The 19,011-nt window shown below is 43.9% G+C and overlaps 1 protein-coding gene across 4 annotated transcripts in view; it reads left to right on the plus strand.

Moving 5' to 3' along the window:
- Positions 1-19,011, plus strand: part of SMARCC2 (SWI/SNF related BAF chromatin remodeling complex subunit C2) — a 482,651-nt gene that overhangs the window by 314,678 nt on the left and 148,962 nt on the right. For all 4 annotated transcript variants that reach the window (XM_086963879.1, XM_086963886.1, XM_086963883.1 and 1 more), the window contains exons 22-23: positions 3,111-3,175; positions 15,480-15,609. In XM_086963879.1, the coding sequence (XP_086820005.1) occupies positions 3,111-3,175; positions 15,480-15,609 (195 nt within the window). The remainder of the gene's footprint in view (positions 1-3,110; positions 3,176-15,479; positions 15,610-19,011) is intronic.

Consider the following 19,011-nt stretch of genomic DNA (forward strand, 5'->3'; position numbering starts at 1 on the left):
CCTAGAGCACACTCCACTCGCAAACTAGGAGCCTCTATGTATTTCTTAGGAAACATACCACTAGAGGACATATGCAAGGCTGCAACATGGTCTACAATACACACCTTCACTAAACACTATTGTGTTGATGTGCAAGCCAAGCAGCAAGCTGCAGTAGGCCAAGCTGTTCTTAAAACACTATTTCAGTATGCTGCAACGGATACAAGTCACCACCGCTAGGGGAGACACTGCTGCACAATCGTTGCTAAATGTAGGATCTGCAGCTCGTATGCCTCGAACGGAAAATGCTACTTACCATTATGCATCTGTTCTTGGCATGTAGAGCTGCAGAATCCTACATGCCCTCCCGCCTCCCCGGGACTTGTATCCGTTCCAGTACTCATCTTACTTAGATGCACACGCATGGACATCCTTTCTCTTTACTTCTACTAACTCCATCATTTCCCATCATGGCGAAAAACAATCTGAGGATAGAGTTGATGACAATGCGCAGTATTGTCCAAGGGAGGAGTCACCTATCTCGTGACTACAAAGACTTCTTCCAAGAAGACAACAACCTGTAATCATCCGAGCCCAACACCAGGTGGCGATCTATTGCTAAATGTAGGATTCTGCAGCTCTACGTGCCAAGAACAGATGCATACTGGTAAGTATCATTTTCCTTTTCTTTTTTGTGGAGCACTTCACAAGAGTGTGTTTTCAGTTGTCTCCATTGAAAGCTTGTTCAGGAAGCAGTAAATGTGCTATATTTCTTGGAAACGGTTTCCTGCGCCTATCTTTCTGCTTGACTGATTCTATTTATCTTTGCCACTAATCTTGAATGCCTGTGAGTAACAGTATTCTGTGTAAGAGCTTGTTTATTTCGGTCCCTGCTCTTTACTAATGGAATAACTTAAACAATTTATCTTAGTCAGTTTTACACCCATGCCATAGGTGCTGGAAGTAGTGAGGTAGGGGGTGCGAAAGCACCCCCAAAATAGCCATGCTGGAGTTTAGAAGTGAATTAGCAATAAACAGGCCTTTACATTTTGTTTTTATCTTGCCACGTTTGCTGTGTATTTAATAACAGAGGTCAAATGTCAGGCTCGGTCTTCTGAGTGTGGTTTGTGTTTACTTTTCTTTCGCTGACTGCAAAGTGAGAGGATTAATGCGACAATCGTGCTGGCTACTGGGGTGGGGAAGGCTGTAGGATGTTATTCTTTTCTATCACACACAAAAAATGTAAATGCCAGTTAAAGAACTGTGCAAATATTTCAGTATATATCACAATTAGGAAAACACAAATGAAGCACATTTTTTGTTAATTCTGAAGTGTGGTGGAAACAAATATATTTTAATTAGATCAAAACAAATCAATACACTAGGTGATTTCGATTTCCACTCATTATCGTTTGTGTGCTGTATAGTTTTATCAGCAAAACTGTACGTCTGAGAAAATGTAATGGTAATTTCAATTGAAAATGTGTTATCTGTAATGGCAGTGCGCTACGACACCAGGCTCTACTCTACTCTACTCCATGTTACTCCACTTTACAGCACTCTAGGACGCTCTACTCAATGCCACTCTACAGCTATCCTTGACCTTCTACTCCACTCTATGCCACTCCATTCTACTCCACTTTGTCATTTTAAGTCACTCCACAACACTCTACTCCACTCTATGACCACTCTCCATTTCATGCAACAACACTATACTCCACTCTACAACACACTACTCCAATCTACGACACACCAGTTAACTCTACTCCACTCCATGCCATAAACGACACTCTACCCCACTCCACTGTACGACACTGCTCCATTTTACTCAAAGCCACTCTGACACTCAACGGCACTCTACTTCCCTCTGTGCCACTCCACTCTACTTAACGCCACTCTATGAAATTCTACTCCAGCATACAACACTTAATTCTATGCCACTCCACTCTACAACACTCAACTCCACTGTATGCCATTCTACTCTACAACACTCCACGCCACTCCACACTATGCCACTCCATGACATTTGACTCCACTGTACATCACTCTTCTCCACTCTACTCAACTCCGCGCTACCCACTGTACGCCACTCCATGCCCTTTTCTCCACTCAATGCCACTCACACTACTTCAGTGTGACTTCAGTCTGCCACTTTACTCCTCTCTATGCCACTCCCAAATCTTTACTCCACTCTACAACACATTACGCCACTCTACTCCAGGACCCTCTACCCTACTCCACTCTGTGCCACTCCATTCTGAGCCACTCCATTCTGACACACTACTCCACTCCGACACTCTAGTCCACTCTGACACACTAATCAACCCAACTCTATGGCACTCTACTCCACCGTAGGATACTCCACCCTGACACTCTGCACCACTCCTCCTCTGTGCACTCTGCAACACTCTACTCCTCCTCCATGATATTCGATTTTATGATACAACTCTCCATGCTACTCTACGACACGACACTCTTCGCCATTCCATTCTACAACACTCTTGCCAACTTTACTGCCAATCCATGGCACTACTTCACTCTGTGCCCTTTCACTATGTAACACTCTTTTCCAGTCTACACCACTGCACTCTACAACACTACACAACATGCCGCTCGATGCAACTCCACTCCCCTCTGCACCACTCCACGCCTCTCCCCTCTATGATACTCTACAACACTCTGACACTCTGTACCGCTCCACTCTGACACACTACTCCACAGCACTTAACTCCACTGTACAACACTCCAGTCCACTCTACTCTGCTCTGTGCCACTCCACTCACTTTTTGCTGCTCCATTCAATCCGTGCCATTTCACTCACTCTATACCGCTCCACTCTACGCCACTAACTTAAAGCCATGCTGAACAGCAACCACAATGGTGTCCAACATGGCTAAAACACATTGGCAAAGCCAGTAGATAAAGCATGTGTGAGACCTATTGGCTTTGCCAATTCTTGTTGAATGTATTTAATATTTCTGTGAGTAGCCCGTCTAGATCGCAGATGCACTACATCATTAGGAGCTGCATTTTGTGTCTCTACAAGACTCTTCGTTTCACTCCCATTTGTGTCTGCAATTTATTCTTGAGCTTCACTGATGCTGCAATCTTGTCACTCCTTTTCTCACTAGAAGAGACAGCTGTAGAGGAGACGCGTGCAGAACCACCACCCATTGAAGAAAAGAAGGAAGCCAAAGTAAGTTATGGGGGCATCTGTTAGTCTGTAACTGAAGATCCTGCCATTTAAAGGTGTGATGCTGTCATTAATGTCAAAATACATCTCGAAGCTCCAGCAGACATCCTCAAGCAAAGCAACATTCTAGAATGCCTTTTGTTGTTTTTAGTGATTGAGGACTCATTGAAGAGAGCAGCTTTGTTTTCTCTGTGACTGATTTTTTAACATTTGTGAAATTTGTGGGATATTTTTAAATATATTAACTGTAATCGTTTTTAAAGTGTTTTTAAATGTATATTATGTATCGTCGTCTTTTTATGATATTGAATTATCGAAATAAAGTATTTTGACTGACTGACTGACTACACTGGATGGGCCCTCTAAGTGTGGATGGAAAACATTCCAGGAACCCGCACTGGTCACAGTCCTCCCTGGTGCCTCATCCCCAATTTTTAGCCCCTGCCAATCCTGAGGCCATTCCCTCATCTCACTGACTTCCAATACGTCTGAATCTTGTAGCTTCAAAAATATGTATATATTTGTCTAAAAAGTACCACAGCCCACTTCCTCCAAGAAGTTTCCAAAAAGCCCCAGTGCTCCTCTCTTCCTTTCTGCTCTAAACCCCACTAGCTTAGGGGAAGGACCTGTCAAATCGTCTTCTAAATCTTTCAGTTCCTGTCTGCAAAGAGTCCACATCTCCACTTTATTTCGAGACATTCCACAAAACCAGCCTTTCCAGTTGATTTAGACCTCTAGCCCTCCACAAAGCCACAGCTGCCCAGACTATTAAGTTATATAGGAGTACCCCTGCTTTCCTCTCACTCAATCCAGGCGCTTCATCCTTTGATGTTTGGTGCTGAGAGAACCTGGTCTCTTTGGGACTAGTTGATTTGTTTACATCATGGATACTCAGAAGTACGTATATCAAATCAAAGGAAGGGAAGAGGATAGGAAGTCCATTCGTTTCCCCTTAACTGATAGCTATTAATCAAAAGAGAATGGACACTTGTATCTGTATAAACCATTAGTTTTTATCGAAGACCCTCATAGACATCCTGGAGTTGTTATAGCGGTATATCTTTTCATCCGCCCCATCAGGAGTCTTGGCATATTCATCGGATCAACGAGTAACGTGCAGCATGCCTGCCTCACCCGAGGCTACTTCTGGTGTATACAGAAGTGTCCAGAAATGAAAAAACAAAATATTTAAAAACGTAATGACTTAGCCTAGAGGACTTGGTTTTAATCTGAAAAATGACTAGTCAATAGTATTTAAAAAGGATTTGGATATAGCGGTAGTTGGGTTACTGAACTACCATATCACTGTTTAACAGAAGTCAACATGTTTCAGCTCTTCCGGCCCACAGAGGGTCAATGGAGCTTTCGTCAGGACAGAGAACAAACACTTAAACATATATGGCACATACACCCTTTATGTGTATGGTGAGAGTAACACGACGGAATTTCCGATCTGTGAAAAAATCAACACGGTCATTGAGTCAACAGTGCATTAACTGGGTAGAGGCAGACAGTACAAAAAGCATTACTAAATGCTGAAACGAGGGGTAAACCTAATTGTGGTTTAGCTCTCGAAGAGAGAGTACATAGGAGAAAATTCATGGGTAGATACTTCCAGGCTAAATGGCTTTGAGGACTTTTGTACAGGGTAAGATGTGGAGTTCCAAAAATAAAAGTGACTTTTGTGACAGATAAGTGTTAAAGGTGAAGCGGCATGGTGACTATACATATCGCCGAGTACAAGTCTATACATAACTAGTGAAACGTTATGCAAGGGAACGACTCGCATGTGCAGTGAGACACGGGTGTAAGGAGACCTGGGTTTTACTAGAGGGGTTTACAAAATATGTGGTTTGTGTTACCAACTTCATGCACTCCCCAACGAAAACCCATAAGGTACCTGGTGTTTTCAGAGGTGTGGTATCCAACAGGGAATCAGAGTCGCATCTGGATTTACTCTGTATTCGGGATAATGTACATTCATTCAGGTTAGTATAGGTCGTCACCTTACCTTATTTCTTCAGGAGAACTCTAGGAACGCCATTCTTACCCATGCGGCACCAGTCTGTGGGCCTTGTGCTGACTCTGCCCCTGGTTGTGGGCGGGTCATGAATTGCTGGTTATTTATAGGCCAACAACACAAACAAAGGACCAGTTATTGTAGTTTTCTAGGCCGCTAAAAAGAAAATGGGCGTAAGGGGATTACGGAACCTGCTCGTACATCTCAGGATCAGAGGTACCTAGTATTCATTAGGCAAGATGGAGATCTCTTTAGTTAAGTTGATTCCATGGAATGTGGTCATTCATTCCAATTTCATCTGTCTTTAAGCGGTCAACCCATCTTTGTTCTTTATTAAAAAGAACTTGTTCTGCGTTTTGATCCTTGATTTCAAGCATTTCTAGTACCGTCCACTTCAGCTCATCACACGTATGTCCAGCTTCTATGTAGTGGGTGCACAGTTTTGTTGAGTTCTTTTTCAATCTTACATTGCTCCGATGTTCCCCTATGCGGAGTTTGACTTTCCGGCAAGTCATGCCCACATATTGCTTTTGACAAGGACAGGTGATCATATAGATCACGTGCGAGGAGTTACAGTTAGTATGGCTCCTTTGAGTCCATTTAAGTTTGTCATTTAACTGTAATGTCTTGGTGCTGGATGTAAACTTACATACTCCGCATGTCCCACATAGATAGTGTCCTGTGACTGGCATCATATGCGCATCTCTGATCGTAGACTTCAGGAGTGTTTTCCTTGGTCTGGTGTGTACCAGGAAGTCCTTTAAGTTCTTGGTTCTTTTGTTGGCAAAGCGTGGCTTTGGCCAATTCAATGTTCCAGAGGTCAATATTTGCCAGTTCTTCTTTATTAGTTTTTGCACCTCATAGGTAGCAGGGCAGAACGTGGTCACGCAGGTGACGAGATCTTTGATAGGTTCTTTTTGTATGCTTTGTAGTAGGCAGTCTCTGGGTTGGTTGTAGGCTCTTTTTTTGCATTTTGATATTGTTTTTGCAGTGTAGTTTCTCTTTATGAGTTTTTGGCTCAATTCGTCTGCTTGTTTTTTATAATCCTCCTTTTTACTGCAATTCCGTTTATGCCTCAGGAATTGGCTATAGGGGAGATTATCTCGCAGAGGACGTGGGTGATAGCTATCATAGGACAGCAAACAATTCTTAGCTGTTGGCTTGGTGAATGTTTTCGTCTCCAGTTTTCCGTTTTCCACAAATATGGTGAGGTCCAAGAAATCAATAGTTGTCTTGTGTGCTGTGGAGGTGAATTTAAGCCAGCGATCTCTGCTGTTTAGCCATTCAAGAAATGTTCCGAGGTCATTTTTTGTGTCCCAGATGAGGAGAACATCGTCTATGTAACGTTTCCAGTATTTTATACTGGAAACGTATGGGTTGCTGTCGTGTAGGATGTTTTCTTCTTCAAGGCGGCTCACGTAGAGTCCTGCCACCGAAGGCGCAAACGCACTGCCCATGGATGTCCCATGGCATTGGAGAAACAGCTGGCCATTGTACTCGAAATAGTTTTCTTGCAGTGCTAGTCTGCAGCATTCTAGTAAGAAGTGACGTGGAGTTTTGTATCTCCAGTCAAGTTTGAAAAGCAAATCCTCTAACATGTTCAAAGTGTCTTCTTGAGGTAGGCTGGTGTAGAGGGATTCCACATCCAGCCCTACCAATAACATGTTATTTTGATCAAAAGTGATTCCCCCAATCTGGTTTAGTAGGTCTCTCGTGTCCTTGAGGTAAGTGGGTGTCTTTTGTACCAACGGTTTGAGGAACTCATCAGCGAACTTGGATAGGGGCTCGAGTAGGGAGCCGATTCCTGAGACTATCGGGCGTCCAGGTGGCGGTGTCTTGTTCTTGTGAGTTTTTGGTAACGAGTAGAAGAAAGGTATTTTCGGTGATTTTGGTGTTAAGAATTCCGCCTCTTTTTTCGAGATCCATCTATTTATTTCTGCTTCGTGTACCATTATAGCGATTGTATTAGTCAGTCTCTCAGTGGGATCTTCGTCCAATTGTTTGTAGAAGGTTTCGTTGGACAGTAGGGAAAGGCATTGTTCATTGTAACCTTCTTTGGTAAGGATTACTACCCCGCCACCCTTATCCGCGGGTTTAATGACGATCATCTCATTGTCTCTAAGTTCGAGCAGAGCCTGTTTTTCTTTTTTGCTCATGTTATGGTATACCTTTTTGTCTTTGTCCATTTTGTCGATTCCTTTCATTAAGGCTTGTTCGAATGTTTGAACCTCGATGGGTACATTAGCTGGTGGGGGGCAGAATTTGGATTTTCTTCTGAGATTGGTGTCTCCATCCATCGGGGGATTGTCAGAATTGCCAAAGAAAGCCTTAAGTTTGAGAGTTCTACAGAACTCAGCCGCTTCACACTTGAGTTTGAAGCGGTCCGTTGTAGGCGTCGGTACAAATCCTAGTCCTTTATTAAGGACGTTTTTTTGGTCTTCAGTGAGGGTGATTGTTGTTAGGTTCACTATGAGCGAATCTACTTGCTCGGTCCCGGTTGTGTTGAGGCCATGCTTCTCGTTTGCACGTTGGGTTGTTGGTCTTGCCACTTGAGATTTTTCTTTTTGCCTCTTGTGGTGCTGTGGCCCCTCGATAAAAAAGGCTGTGTTTGGTGTTGATTGGCATTGTTGGGCATATGTTGATTTTCCATTTGTTGCTGTTGGTTTGCATTAGGATGGTAAGGATTCATCCAACCCGCAGAAGGTGGCATGTAAGGGGGGTAGTAGGGCATTGGGTTGCCATGAAAGAACGGTGGTCTCTGCCATCTGTTGCCTCGTCGGGGACGTGAGAACCTGAAGTTGTTCCGACCCCTTCTTGGGGTAGAACCATCAAAACTCGCTTCTGACCCATCTGAGGAAGTTCCTCCTGATGTGTCTCCATCAGTACCCTCGTGTGTCGCAGTGAAGTCTTCCTTAGAATACGGGTGCATTTTCTCCTGGCTGAACTTTTTTAGTTCTTTAGCTAGTTTCTGTAGTTTGTTTTGTGTAAGATATTCTTGTGTATCTTCCATCTCTTTGTTAATTTCATCCAGACGCTTCTTATATACCTGGGGATTGATGTTTTTCTTCATTTCATTTTCTAAATCTTGTATTTCTTGTAAAAGTGCGTCCGATAATCTTTTGGCTGTTTTCACTATTAGTACAAGGTAATCCAATGTGCATTTCCACGAGATGGAAGACCAATCGCGTCGGAAGACCAAGTCGTGCAAAAAGATTCTCGGTGCGTTGGTGATCCATAAGCCTTTCGGCGCGGATTTAGATCTCAAATATTCGGTCATTATTATACCGTGTATTGCTGTCCGGATTTGCTCCCGTTTTTTTGTGGTCAGAGTGTCCCACTCATCTGTCTGCGCAATTGTGTCGATGAGTTCTTGGTTCTGTAGTAACGACTGACCTGCTAGGATTTCGTCGATGTCACTGCCTGTAAAGCTTAAACCCATATTGTTCTCCATGGTTCCTCTCTCCAAGTGATTCAGAGTCTAGATAGTACTGTAACTAGATCTCTGTAGAATCCCTGCAGCTGTGCGCTGCTTAAAGACTTATATCAAATCAAAGGAAGGGAAGAGGATAGGAAGTCCATTCGTTTCCCCTTAACTGATAGCTATTAATCAAAAGAGAATGGACACTTGTATCTGTATAAACCATTAGTTTTTATCGAAGACCCTCATAGACATCCTGGAGTTGTTATAGCGGTATATCTTTTCATCCGCCCCATCAGGAGTCTTGGCATATTCATCGGATCAACGAGTAACGTGCAGCATGCCTGCCTCACCCGAGGCTACTTCTGGTGTATACAGAAGTGTCCAGAAATGAAAAAACAAAATATTTAAAAACGTAATGACTTAGCCTAGAGGACTTGGTTTTAATCTGAAAAATGACTAGTCAATAGTATTTAAAAAGGATTTGGATCGGAAATTCCGTCGTGTTACTCTCACCATACACATAAAGGGTGTATGTGCCATATATGTTTAAGTGTTTGTTCTCTGTCCTGACGAAAGCTCCATTGACCCTCTGTGGGCCGGAAGAGCTGAAACATGTTGACTTCTGTTAAACAGTGATATGGTAGTTCAGTAACCCAACTACCGCTATATCCAAATCCTTTTTAAATACTATTGACTAGTCATTTTTCAGATTAAAACCAAGTCCTCTAGGCTAAGTCATTACGTTTTTAAATATTTTGTTTTTTCATTTCTGGACACTTCTGTATACACCAGAAGTAGCCTCGGGTGAGGCAGGCATGCTGCACGTTACTCGTTGATCCGATGAATATGCCAAGACTCCTGATGGGGCGGATGAAAAGATATACCGCTATAACAACTCCAGGATGTCTATGAGGGTCTTCGATAAAAACTAATGGTTTATACAGATACAAGTGTCCATTCTCTTTTGATTAATAGCTATCAGTTAAGGGGAAACGAATGGACTTCCTATCCTCTTCCCTTCCTTTGATTTGATATAAGTCTTTAAGCAGCGCACAGCTGCAGGGATTCTACAGAGATCTAGTTACAGTACTATCTAGACTCTGAATCACTTGGAGAGAGGAACCATGGAGAACAATATGGGTTTAAGCTTTACAGGCAGTGACATCGACGAAATCCTAGCAGGTCAGTCGTTACTACAGAACCAAGAACTCATCGACACAATTGCGCAGACAGATGAGTGGGACACTCTGACCACAAAAAAACGGGAGCAAATCCGGACAGCAATACACGGTATAATAATGACCGAATATTTGAGATCTAAATCCGCGCCGAAAGGCTTATGGATCACCAACGCACCGAGAATCTTTTTGCACGACTTGGTCTTCCGACGCGATTGGTCTTCCATCTCGTGGAAATGCACATTGGATTACCTTGTACTAATAGTGAAAACAGCCAAAAGATTATCGGACGCACTTTTACAAGAAATACAAGATTTAGAAAATGAAATGAAGAAAAACATCAATCCCCAGGTATATAAGAAGCGTCTGGATGAAATTAACAAAGAGATGGAAGATACACAAGAATATCTTACACAAAACAAACTACAGAAACTAGCTAAAGAACTAAAAAAGTTCAGCCAGGAGAAAATGCACCCGTATTCTAAGGAAGACTTCACTGCGACACACGAGGGTACTGATGGAGACACATCAGGAGGAACTTCCTCAGATGGGTCAGAAGCGAGTTTTGATGGTTCTACCCCAAGAAGGGGTCGGAACAACTTCAGGTTCTCACGTCCCCGACGAGGCAACAGATGGCAGAGACCACCGTTCTTTCATGGCAACCCAATGCCCTACTACCCCCCTTACATGCCACCTTCTGCGGGTTGGATGAATCCTTACCATCCTAATGCAAACCAACAGCAACAAATGGAAAATCAACATATGCCCAACAATGCCAATCAACACCAAACACAGCCTTTTTTATCGAGGGGCCACAGCACCACAAGAGGCAAAAAGAAAAATCTCAAGTGGCAAGACCAACAACCCAACGTGCAAACGAGAAGCATGGCCTCAACACAACCGGGACCGAGCAAGTAGATTCGCTCATAGTGAACCTAACAACAATCACCCTCACTGAAGACCAAAAAAACGTCCTTAATAAAGGACTAGGATTTGTACCGACGCCTACAACGGACCGCTTCAAACTCAAGTGTGAAGCGGCTGAGTTCTGTAGAACTCTCAAACTTAAGGCTTTCTTTGGCAATTCTGACAATCCCCCGATGGATGGAGACACCAATCTCAGAAGAAAATCCAAATTCTGCCCCCCACCAGCTAATGTACCCATCGAGGTTCAAACATTCGAACAAGCCTTAATGAAAGGAATCGACAAAATGGACAAAGACAAAAAGGTATACCATAACATGAGCAAAAAAGAAAAACAGGCTCTGCTCGAACTTAGAGACAATGAGATGATCGTCATTAAACCCGCGGATAAGGGTGGCGGGGTAGTAATCCTTACCAAAGAAGGTTACAATGAACAATGCCTTTCCCTACTGTCCAACGAAACCTTCTACAAACAATTGGACGAAGATCCCACTGAGAGACTGACTAATACAATCGCTATAATGGTACACGAAGCAGAAATAAATAGATGGATCTCGAAAAAAGAGGCGGAATTCTTAACACCAAAATCACCGAAAATACCTTTCTTCTACTCGTTACCAAAAACTCACAAGAACAAGACACCGCCACCTGGACGCCCGATAGTCTCAGGAATCGGCTCCCTACTCGAGCCCCTATCCAAGTTCGCTGATGAGTTCCTCAAACCGTTGGTACAAAAGACACCCACTTACCTCAAGGACACGAGAGACCTACTAAACCAGATTGGGGGAATCACTTTTGATCAAAATAACATGTTATTGGTAGGGCTGGATGTGGAATCCCTCTACACCAGCCTACCTCAAGAAGACACTTTGAACATGTTAGAGGATTTGCTTTTCAAACTTGACTGGAGATACAAAACTCCACGTCACTTCTTACTAGAATGCTGCAGACTAGCACTGCAAGAAAACTATTTCGAGTACAATGGCCAGCTGTTTCTCCAATGCCATGGGACATCCATGGGCAGTGCGTTTGCGCCTTCGGTGGCAGGACTCTACGTGAGCCGCCTTGAAGAAGAAAACATCCTACACGACAGCAACCCATACGTTTCCAGTATAAAATACTGGAAACGTTACATAGACGATGTTCTCCTCATCTGGGACACAAAAAATGACCTCGGAACATTTCTTGAATGGCTAAACAGCAGAGATCGCTGGCTTAAATTCACCTCCACAGCACACAAGACAACTATTGATTTCTTGGACCTCACCATATTTGTGGAAAACGGAAAACTGGAGACGAAAACATTCACCAAGCCAACAGCTAAGAATTGTTTGCTGTCCTATGATAGCTATCACCCACGTCCTCTGCGAGATAATCTCCCCTATAGCCAATTCCTGAGGCATAAACGGAATTGCAGTAAAAAGGAGGATTATAAAAAACAAGCAGACGAATTGAGCCAAAAACTCATAAAGAGAAACTACACTGCAAAAACAATATCAAAATGCAAAAAAAGAGCCTACAACCAACCCAGAGACTGCCTACTACAAAGCATACAAAAAGAACCTATCAAAGATCTCGTCACCTGCGTGACCACGTTCTGCCCTGCTACCTATGAGGTGCAAAAACTAATAAAGAAGAACTGGCAAATATTGACCTCTGGAACATTGAATTGGCCAAAGCCACGCTTTGCCAACAAAAGAACCAAGAACTTAAAGGACTTCCTGGTACACACCAGACCAAGGAAAACACTCCTGAAGTCTACGATCAGAGATGCGCATATGATGCCAGTCACAGGACACTATCCATGTGGGACATGCGGAGTATGTAAGTTTACATCCAGCACCAAGACATTACAGTTAAATGACAAACTTAAATGGACTCAAAGGAGCCATACTAACTGTAACTCCTCGCACGTGATCTATATGATCACCTGTCCTTGTCAAAAGCAATATGTGGGCATGACTTGCCGGAAAGTCAAACTCCGCATAGGGGAACATCGGAGCAATGTAAGATTGAAAAAGAACTCCACAAAACTGTGCACCCACTACATAGAAGCTGGACATACGTGTGATGAGCTGAAGTGGACGGTACTAGAAATGCTTGAAATCAAGGATCAAAACGCAGAACAAGTTCTTTTTAATAAAGAACAAAGATGGGTTGACCGCTTAAAGACAGATGAAATTGGAATGAATGACCACATTCCATGGAATCAACTTAACTAAAGAGATCTCCATCTTGCCTAATGAATACTAGGTACCTCTGATCCTGAGATGTACGAGCAGGTTCCGTAATCCCCTTACGCCCATTTTCTTTTTAGCGGCCTAGAAAACTACAATAACTGGTCCTTTGTTTGTGTTGTTGGCCTATAAATAACCAGCAATTCATGACCCGCCCACAACCAGGGGCAGAGTCAGCACAAGGCCCACAGACTGGTGCCGCATGGGTAAGAATGGCGTTCCTAGAGTTCTCCTGAAGAAATAAGGTAAGGTGACGACCTATACTAACCTGAATGAATGTACATTATCCCGAATACAGAGTAAATCCAGATGCGACTCTGATTCCCTGTTGGATACCACACCTCTGAAAACACCAGGTACCTTATGGGTTTTCGTTGGGGAGTGCATGAAGTTGGTAACACAAACCACATATTTTGTAAACCCCTCTAGTAAAACCCAGGTCTCCTTACACCCGTGTCTCACTGCACATGCGAGTCGTTCCCTTGCATAACGTTTCACTAGTTATGTATAGACTTGTACTCGGCGATATGTATAGTCACCATGCCGCTTCACCTTTAACACTTATCTGTCACAAAAGTCACTTTTATTTTTGGAACTCCACATCTTACCCTGTACAAAAGTCCTCAAAGCCATTTAGCCTGGAAGTATCTACCCATGAATTTTCTCCTATGTACTCTCTCTTCGAGAGCTAAACCACAATTAGGTTTACCCCTCGTTTCAGCATTTAGTAATGCTTTTTGTACTGTCTGCCTCTACCCAGTTAATGCACTGTTGACTCAATGACCGTGTTGATTTTTTCACAGATCGGAAATTCCGTCGTGTTACTCTCACCATACACATAAAGGGTGTATGTGCCATATATGTTTAAGTGTTTGTTCTCTGTCCTGACGAAAGCTCCATTGACCCTCTGTGGGCCGGAAGAGCTGAAACATGTTGACTTCTGTTAAACAGTGATATGGTAGTTCAGTAACCCAACTACCGCTATATCCAAATCCTTTTTAAATACTATTGACTAGTCATTTTTCAGATTAAAACCAAGTCCTCTAGGCTAAGTCATTACGTTTTTAAATATTTTGTTTTTTCATTTCTGGACACTTCTGTATACACCAGAAGTAGCCTCGGGTGAGGCAGGCATGCTGCACGTTACTCGTTGATCCGATGAATATGCCAAGACTCCTGATGGGGCGGATGAAAAGATATACCGCTATAACAACTCCAGGATGTCTATGAGGGTCTTCGATAAAAACTAATGGTTTATACAGATACAAGTGTCCATTCTCTTTTGATTAATAGCTACTCAGAAGTACGGCCAGGCTGCAAATGGCCCCCTATCCTTAACTTGCGGCCCCCTGATTGACAGGAGCACTGGTCTTCTGTTTGCTCGACTCAGAACGAACAAAAAAAGAGATTAAATAGACAGGCAATCATTATTTCAAGGTTAATTGATGCTTTGAGAAGTATTAATTTAAAAGTGATCGTTTTCAAACATGAACTTAAAAACAGTAATTCTTCCCCCTCCTTCCCTGACAACTCCAATAGTGACCTAAAGATGCAAGTCAGTTGTACACCCACATTTCACAGCGCAAATATATGGAATGGGCCTCAGTTGCTCAGACACAAGACCCCAATTCATGCAGCTATTACTGAGCTCTGTGAGGGCAGGCCCTCTTTCCAATGCACGCGGCAACAGGTCTAAGGTGACTACCTTACCCTTCCTTTAGTTGCGTGGCCCTCATTTTTTTGCACCCTATGTCCACAGTTCCGATCTGCAATACACCATGTTTGAAATGCCTAAAAACTGTTATATTATAAGATTTATTAGCATAGTCCTGCCCATTGTAGTGGCATTATTCCATGTAAATTTTTTCTTTCAGCGACCTGATTGATAATTTACCTGGTATTAAGTGGGATGGTACCCTATACTGCTTTGCCTTGACGTTTTTAAACATGGTGTCAATGCACTGTTCATGTTGTATGTTATTGTAAAAAAAAAGCTAAAGAAAAGATTTAAACAAGAAAAAAGAGGCAAGTTAGTTGTTACATGCACTTTTTGGGAGCCCTGCGTTCTTGTTATACATGAACAACCTTATAATTTATTAAATCTAACACAGGAGCAGGTTTTGCACAGGGCACCCCCTCAAATAATGTATTTCAAGGTCCTCTTATATATGATAATGAAGGAAAAGGAAGGAAAGTGAAATTAAACCATTGCCTGGAACCTCAGTTTGGAACAGTGTGGAAGCTGGGATTTATCCCAGGTTTTCTGGTTTAACATTGTCCAGTTCAGCCACAGGTTGTATATCCTCCACTTTGCCTACACCTACCATAGCTCCAAGCCCCAACCCCCTGGCTCAACCACCCCCCCACTGGCATCAATGCTGCACTCTGGCACATCCTAGACCACATTTCTTTGCCCCAGGGAAAAGGTTTGTGAGCACCCATGGTTTACATGCTACTTTCATGGATCTTACATCCACCCAACTTTCGTCTGCTCTGATTAATTAGCCATTTCGTTGTTTTGTCACAGGAACCCACCAGAGAATGCGTAACAGAGGATGACACTAGGGAGAAACTGAGTGACCCTTCCAAGAAAGAGGAAGATAAAAGCAAAGAGGGCGAGTCAGAAAAAGACTCAGACAAAAGCGACGTTGACATGGGTAAATATAACTCAGAGTAGTAGCAGATGAACTGGTGGTCCGATGGGACAGGCAGGTATAAATTAATAATTTCATTGTTTGGTGTTGTGGCCTCTCCTTAGTCATTCAGCAGGAAAACCTCAGCCATTGAACCGACATTTACGGGGCTTAGTGTGCCATTAATTCTCTAAAGTGTTTTGGGCAGTTTGCAGCCTAATTAGTTTGGTTACTGATATAAGAGGTAATGTGTAACTACAGCACACACACCCATGCTGTCTTCAGAGACACCTTTCAGAAGTTACATTGATGTTATTTCTGTTTGAATGAGCATTTTGTGATCTATGGAATGGCTGTGGTAGCCATCTTTTCCTACTCTAGTTGAAAAGCAATGTTCATTGTCATAGAAAGTTGCCCCGGTTACCACCAAGGTAGTTGAGTAACAGAAGAAAAACAAGAACAGACCAGGACCCCTCCCCACCCCAAAAATGATTGTAGATAATATCTAGCAGGCTAGAGAGAAGCATTAGAAGGATAAATTGTAGCATTTGTTCCTTAACTGCGGCCGTTATTTCGGTGCAGTGCGAGTGTTCTAAAAGGTGGACGGGACCGCGTCGGCCGTTGCCCTCGGCAGCACGCAACGAGTTAAAGATTCACCTGCTTAAATAATTCCCTCTTGTCAGGCTGATTGAGGGGGGTTAATACAGCATCTGATAGAGACTTCTAGTCGCAGATGTCTTACCTTTTAAATTCCCCAGGCGTCAGACTGGATCCGGAACATCCTTCATGAGCAGTACCCCTGCGCACTGGCAGGTGGCTCCGATAGGCTCTGCACATTGGCGTCATCCACTTCGGAAGTTCTGTCTGCGTCACCTATATAGGTGCCACCTCAGCATGCTGATGTCCATTCTTTTCACACCAGCCAGCGCGGATCTGAGAGAAGAGATACCCCTTTGTCAGTTTTTGATTTTTGTGACCTTTATCAACCTTTTTTTAGGCGTTTTCCTCCTGGTGTGTGGAGGATGTTATCGAGGAAGACCGGTTTTAAACCCTATTGCGCCTGTCACCACCCCATGTCAGTGACGAATCCACACCTCTTGTGTCTGTGGTGTCTAGAGTATGTCCAGGGCTCCAAGTCGTGCTCCGTCTGCCAGGCCAGGGCAGCGAAGGCTTTGAGGGAGTAGTCCCTGAAGCTGCTAGTGGCCCAGCATGCGAATCCATGCGAATCCATGGAAGTCGCGATCCAGCTCAAGAAGAACGTCTCTGGACCGTTCCAGGAGTCCGAAGAAGAAGGGAGCTCCGACTTCTCCTCGCCCTTCGTTGTTCGTGGCCTGATTTATCACTCAAATTAAAGAGTTCTATGAGGCCACTTGTGAGAAAGTGGCTCTTTTGACATGATTAACCCCCACTTTTTGCCTGGAAAATTATGTGGTTGCCTTTTTTGCAAACATCTTGGGCTTAAAATAAATCTTGAAAGAAGCTTATTTTTCTAAAATTAGTGTGGATCTCCTTTTTGAGTTGTGTGTCATTAGTCACTGTGTGCATAACAAATGTCTTACACTGCTCTGTGTTAGGCCTACAGTTACTCGCCTACACTACCACAAATAGAGCACTTTGGGTTTACATTGAGCCCTGGACACTTTTGGGAGACTCTCTAGACTCTGCACAGTATAACCACTTAGTGGTATATCATAATTAGAACCAGCTTCCTACAACTGTGCACCAGAGTCTCAGGTCAAAAGAAGAAAAGGCACTCTATATAAACATCTTGTGGTGTTCCAAAGCCTGCCTGAATCAGGACAGAAAATGCAGCCTCGAGCTACTATAGTGCGAAACAGAGAGGCACAGGTCCCATTTTCTTTCTGAAGAGTTGAAATTGCTCTGGGACTGGGCCATAGCTAAAAGTGGACCTCTCCATAGAACATTTGAAAGAGGTCCAGAAACAGCAGACAGTGGCACTCATAAGCTCCCTGTCTGATCTCCTTAAGTGATAGCGTATCTTTAGAAAATGGGACCATTTGAAGCTGGATGAGTTTGTAATTTTACATAAGAAGAAATGGCTCTATTATGCAAGCAGGTACCGGCTGTCAAGGGCACTACCTTCTTGATAACAATGTTGAACGTCTTTGCCTATGCCTTTCTACCATTTCCCCTTATTTCCAAAGTGCTGAAGAAGGACAGAGTGGAACAGGGCTCACTGATACTGATTGCCCTGATGTGGCGGCATCAGTTTTGGTACACAGATGTTACTCAGCTATCCGAATACCCATCAAATTCAGCCTAAAAACTACTCCAGACCTCTCTCCAGGTACAGTGGGTAAGTTCTCCAGCACAATTTGAAATCACGTAACCTGACCGCTTCATTCCTGATTACTTAGAATTGGCTTATCCTGACATCCAAGCATATTGCAGAGCGATTCTAGCACAGGTACAGGTAGCAGCAATGGCAAAAACGTACTATACTAAGTTGAGGCGCTTCTGTGCTTGATGTAAGAATAAAGGACTAAATCTCATTTTGATGCTCTAAATACTACTCTACCTGCTGCACTTAGTCTAAGAAGGCCTCAAGTGTTCCTCAGTCAAGGTTTATCTAGCTAAAATATGTATCTGATATAGGCATCTAGCCTCATTTTCATTAACTTAGAATATCCCCAGGCATCAGACTAGATCCAGATTTTTTATTCCCCAGCAGCACCTCTGCACGCCGGGGGGCGTCGTGGCTCGGCTCTGTCCTGACGTCCCCGGAAGTGACGACAATGGAGCCATGTAAGCCGTGGTGACGTCGGTTTTTTCTTTCCCGCGTCCCAACGTGGATCCGGAGAAGCGGTTACCCATGGCCTGTTTTTTGTATCCAGGCTTTCTCAATGCCTTTTGGCGTCTAGGAACAGTGTATGATGCCTTTGGGCTTCAAAGCGTGTGAATCCTGTACGCGGCAGATGTCGGCGATGGATCCACATGCGATCTGTATTTGGTGCTTGGGAGAGCACCACGACTCCGAGGAGTGCGCCGCCTGCTGAAGCCCAAGTCCCTATGGTAACGGTGCATGAAATTGCTGTCCGCCCGGAAGTCCGGTTTGCAGTCCTCCCGCCGCCGCTCTCCTTCTCATGCGGGGGTGGTCGGTTCAGGACGGGTTGCGGAGTCGTTCCCACGGACGTCGATCTCCTGCCGCGGGTAAGCACAAGAAAAAGAAGTCACGGACGGCCGCTGCTCCCGGTCTCCACCGGACACAGGCCCTCAGGAGTCAACCCCCACTTACCCACCATTTCCTGGAGCTGGGGCGACTCTGGCCCAGATGGAGGCCTATTTTCCGGCTTTGCTAGTTATCTTTGGGTCACATCCTCTCCCTGGTGCTCCTTCGGCCCCATACAGGGGGTAGGCGCTAGGATCGGGATTTTGTCAGAGGGTTCGCCCTCAGCGGTGATTGAG

The sequence above is a fragment of the Lissotriton vulgaris genome, chromosome 1_1 (genome assembly GCF_964263255.1).
Source record: "Lissotriton vulgaris chromosome 1_1, aLisVul1.2, whole genome shotgun sequence".
In the NCBI taxonomy this organism is placed as follows: domain Eukaryota; kingdom Metazoa; phylum Chordata; class Amphibia; order Caudata; family Salamandridae; genus Lissotriton; species Lissotriton vulgaris.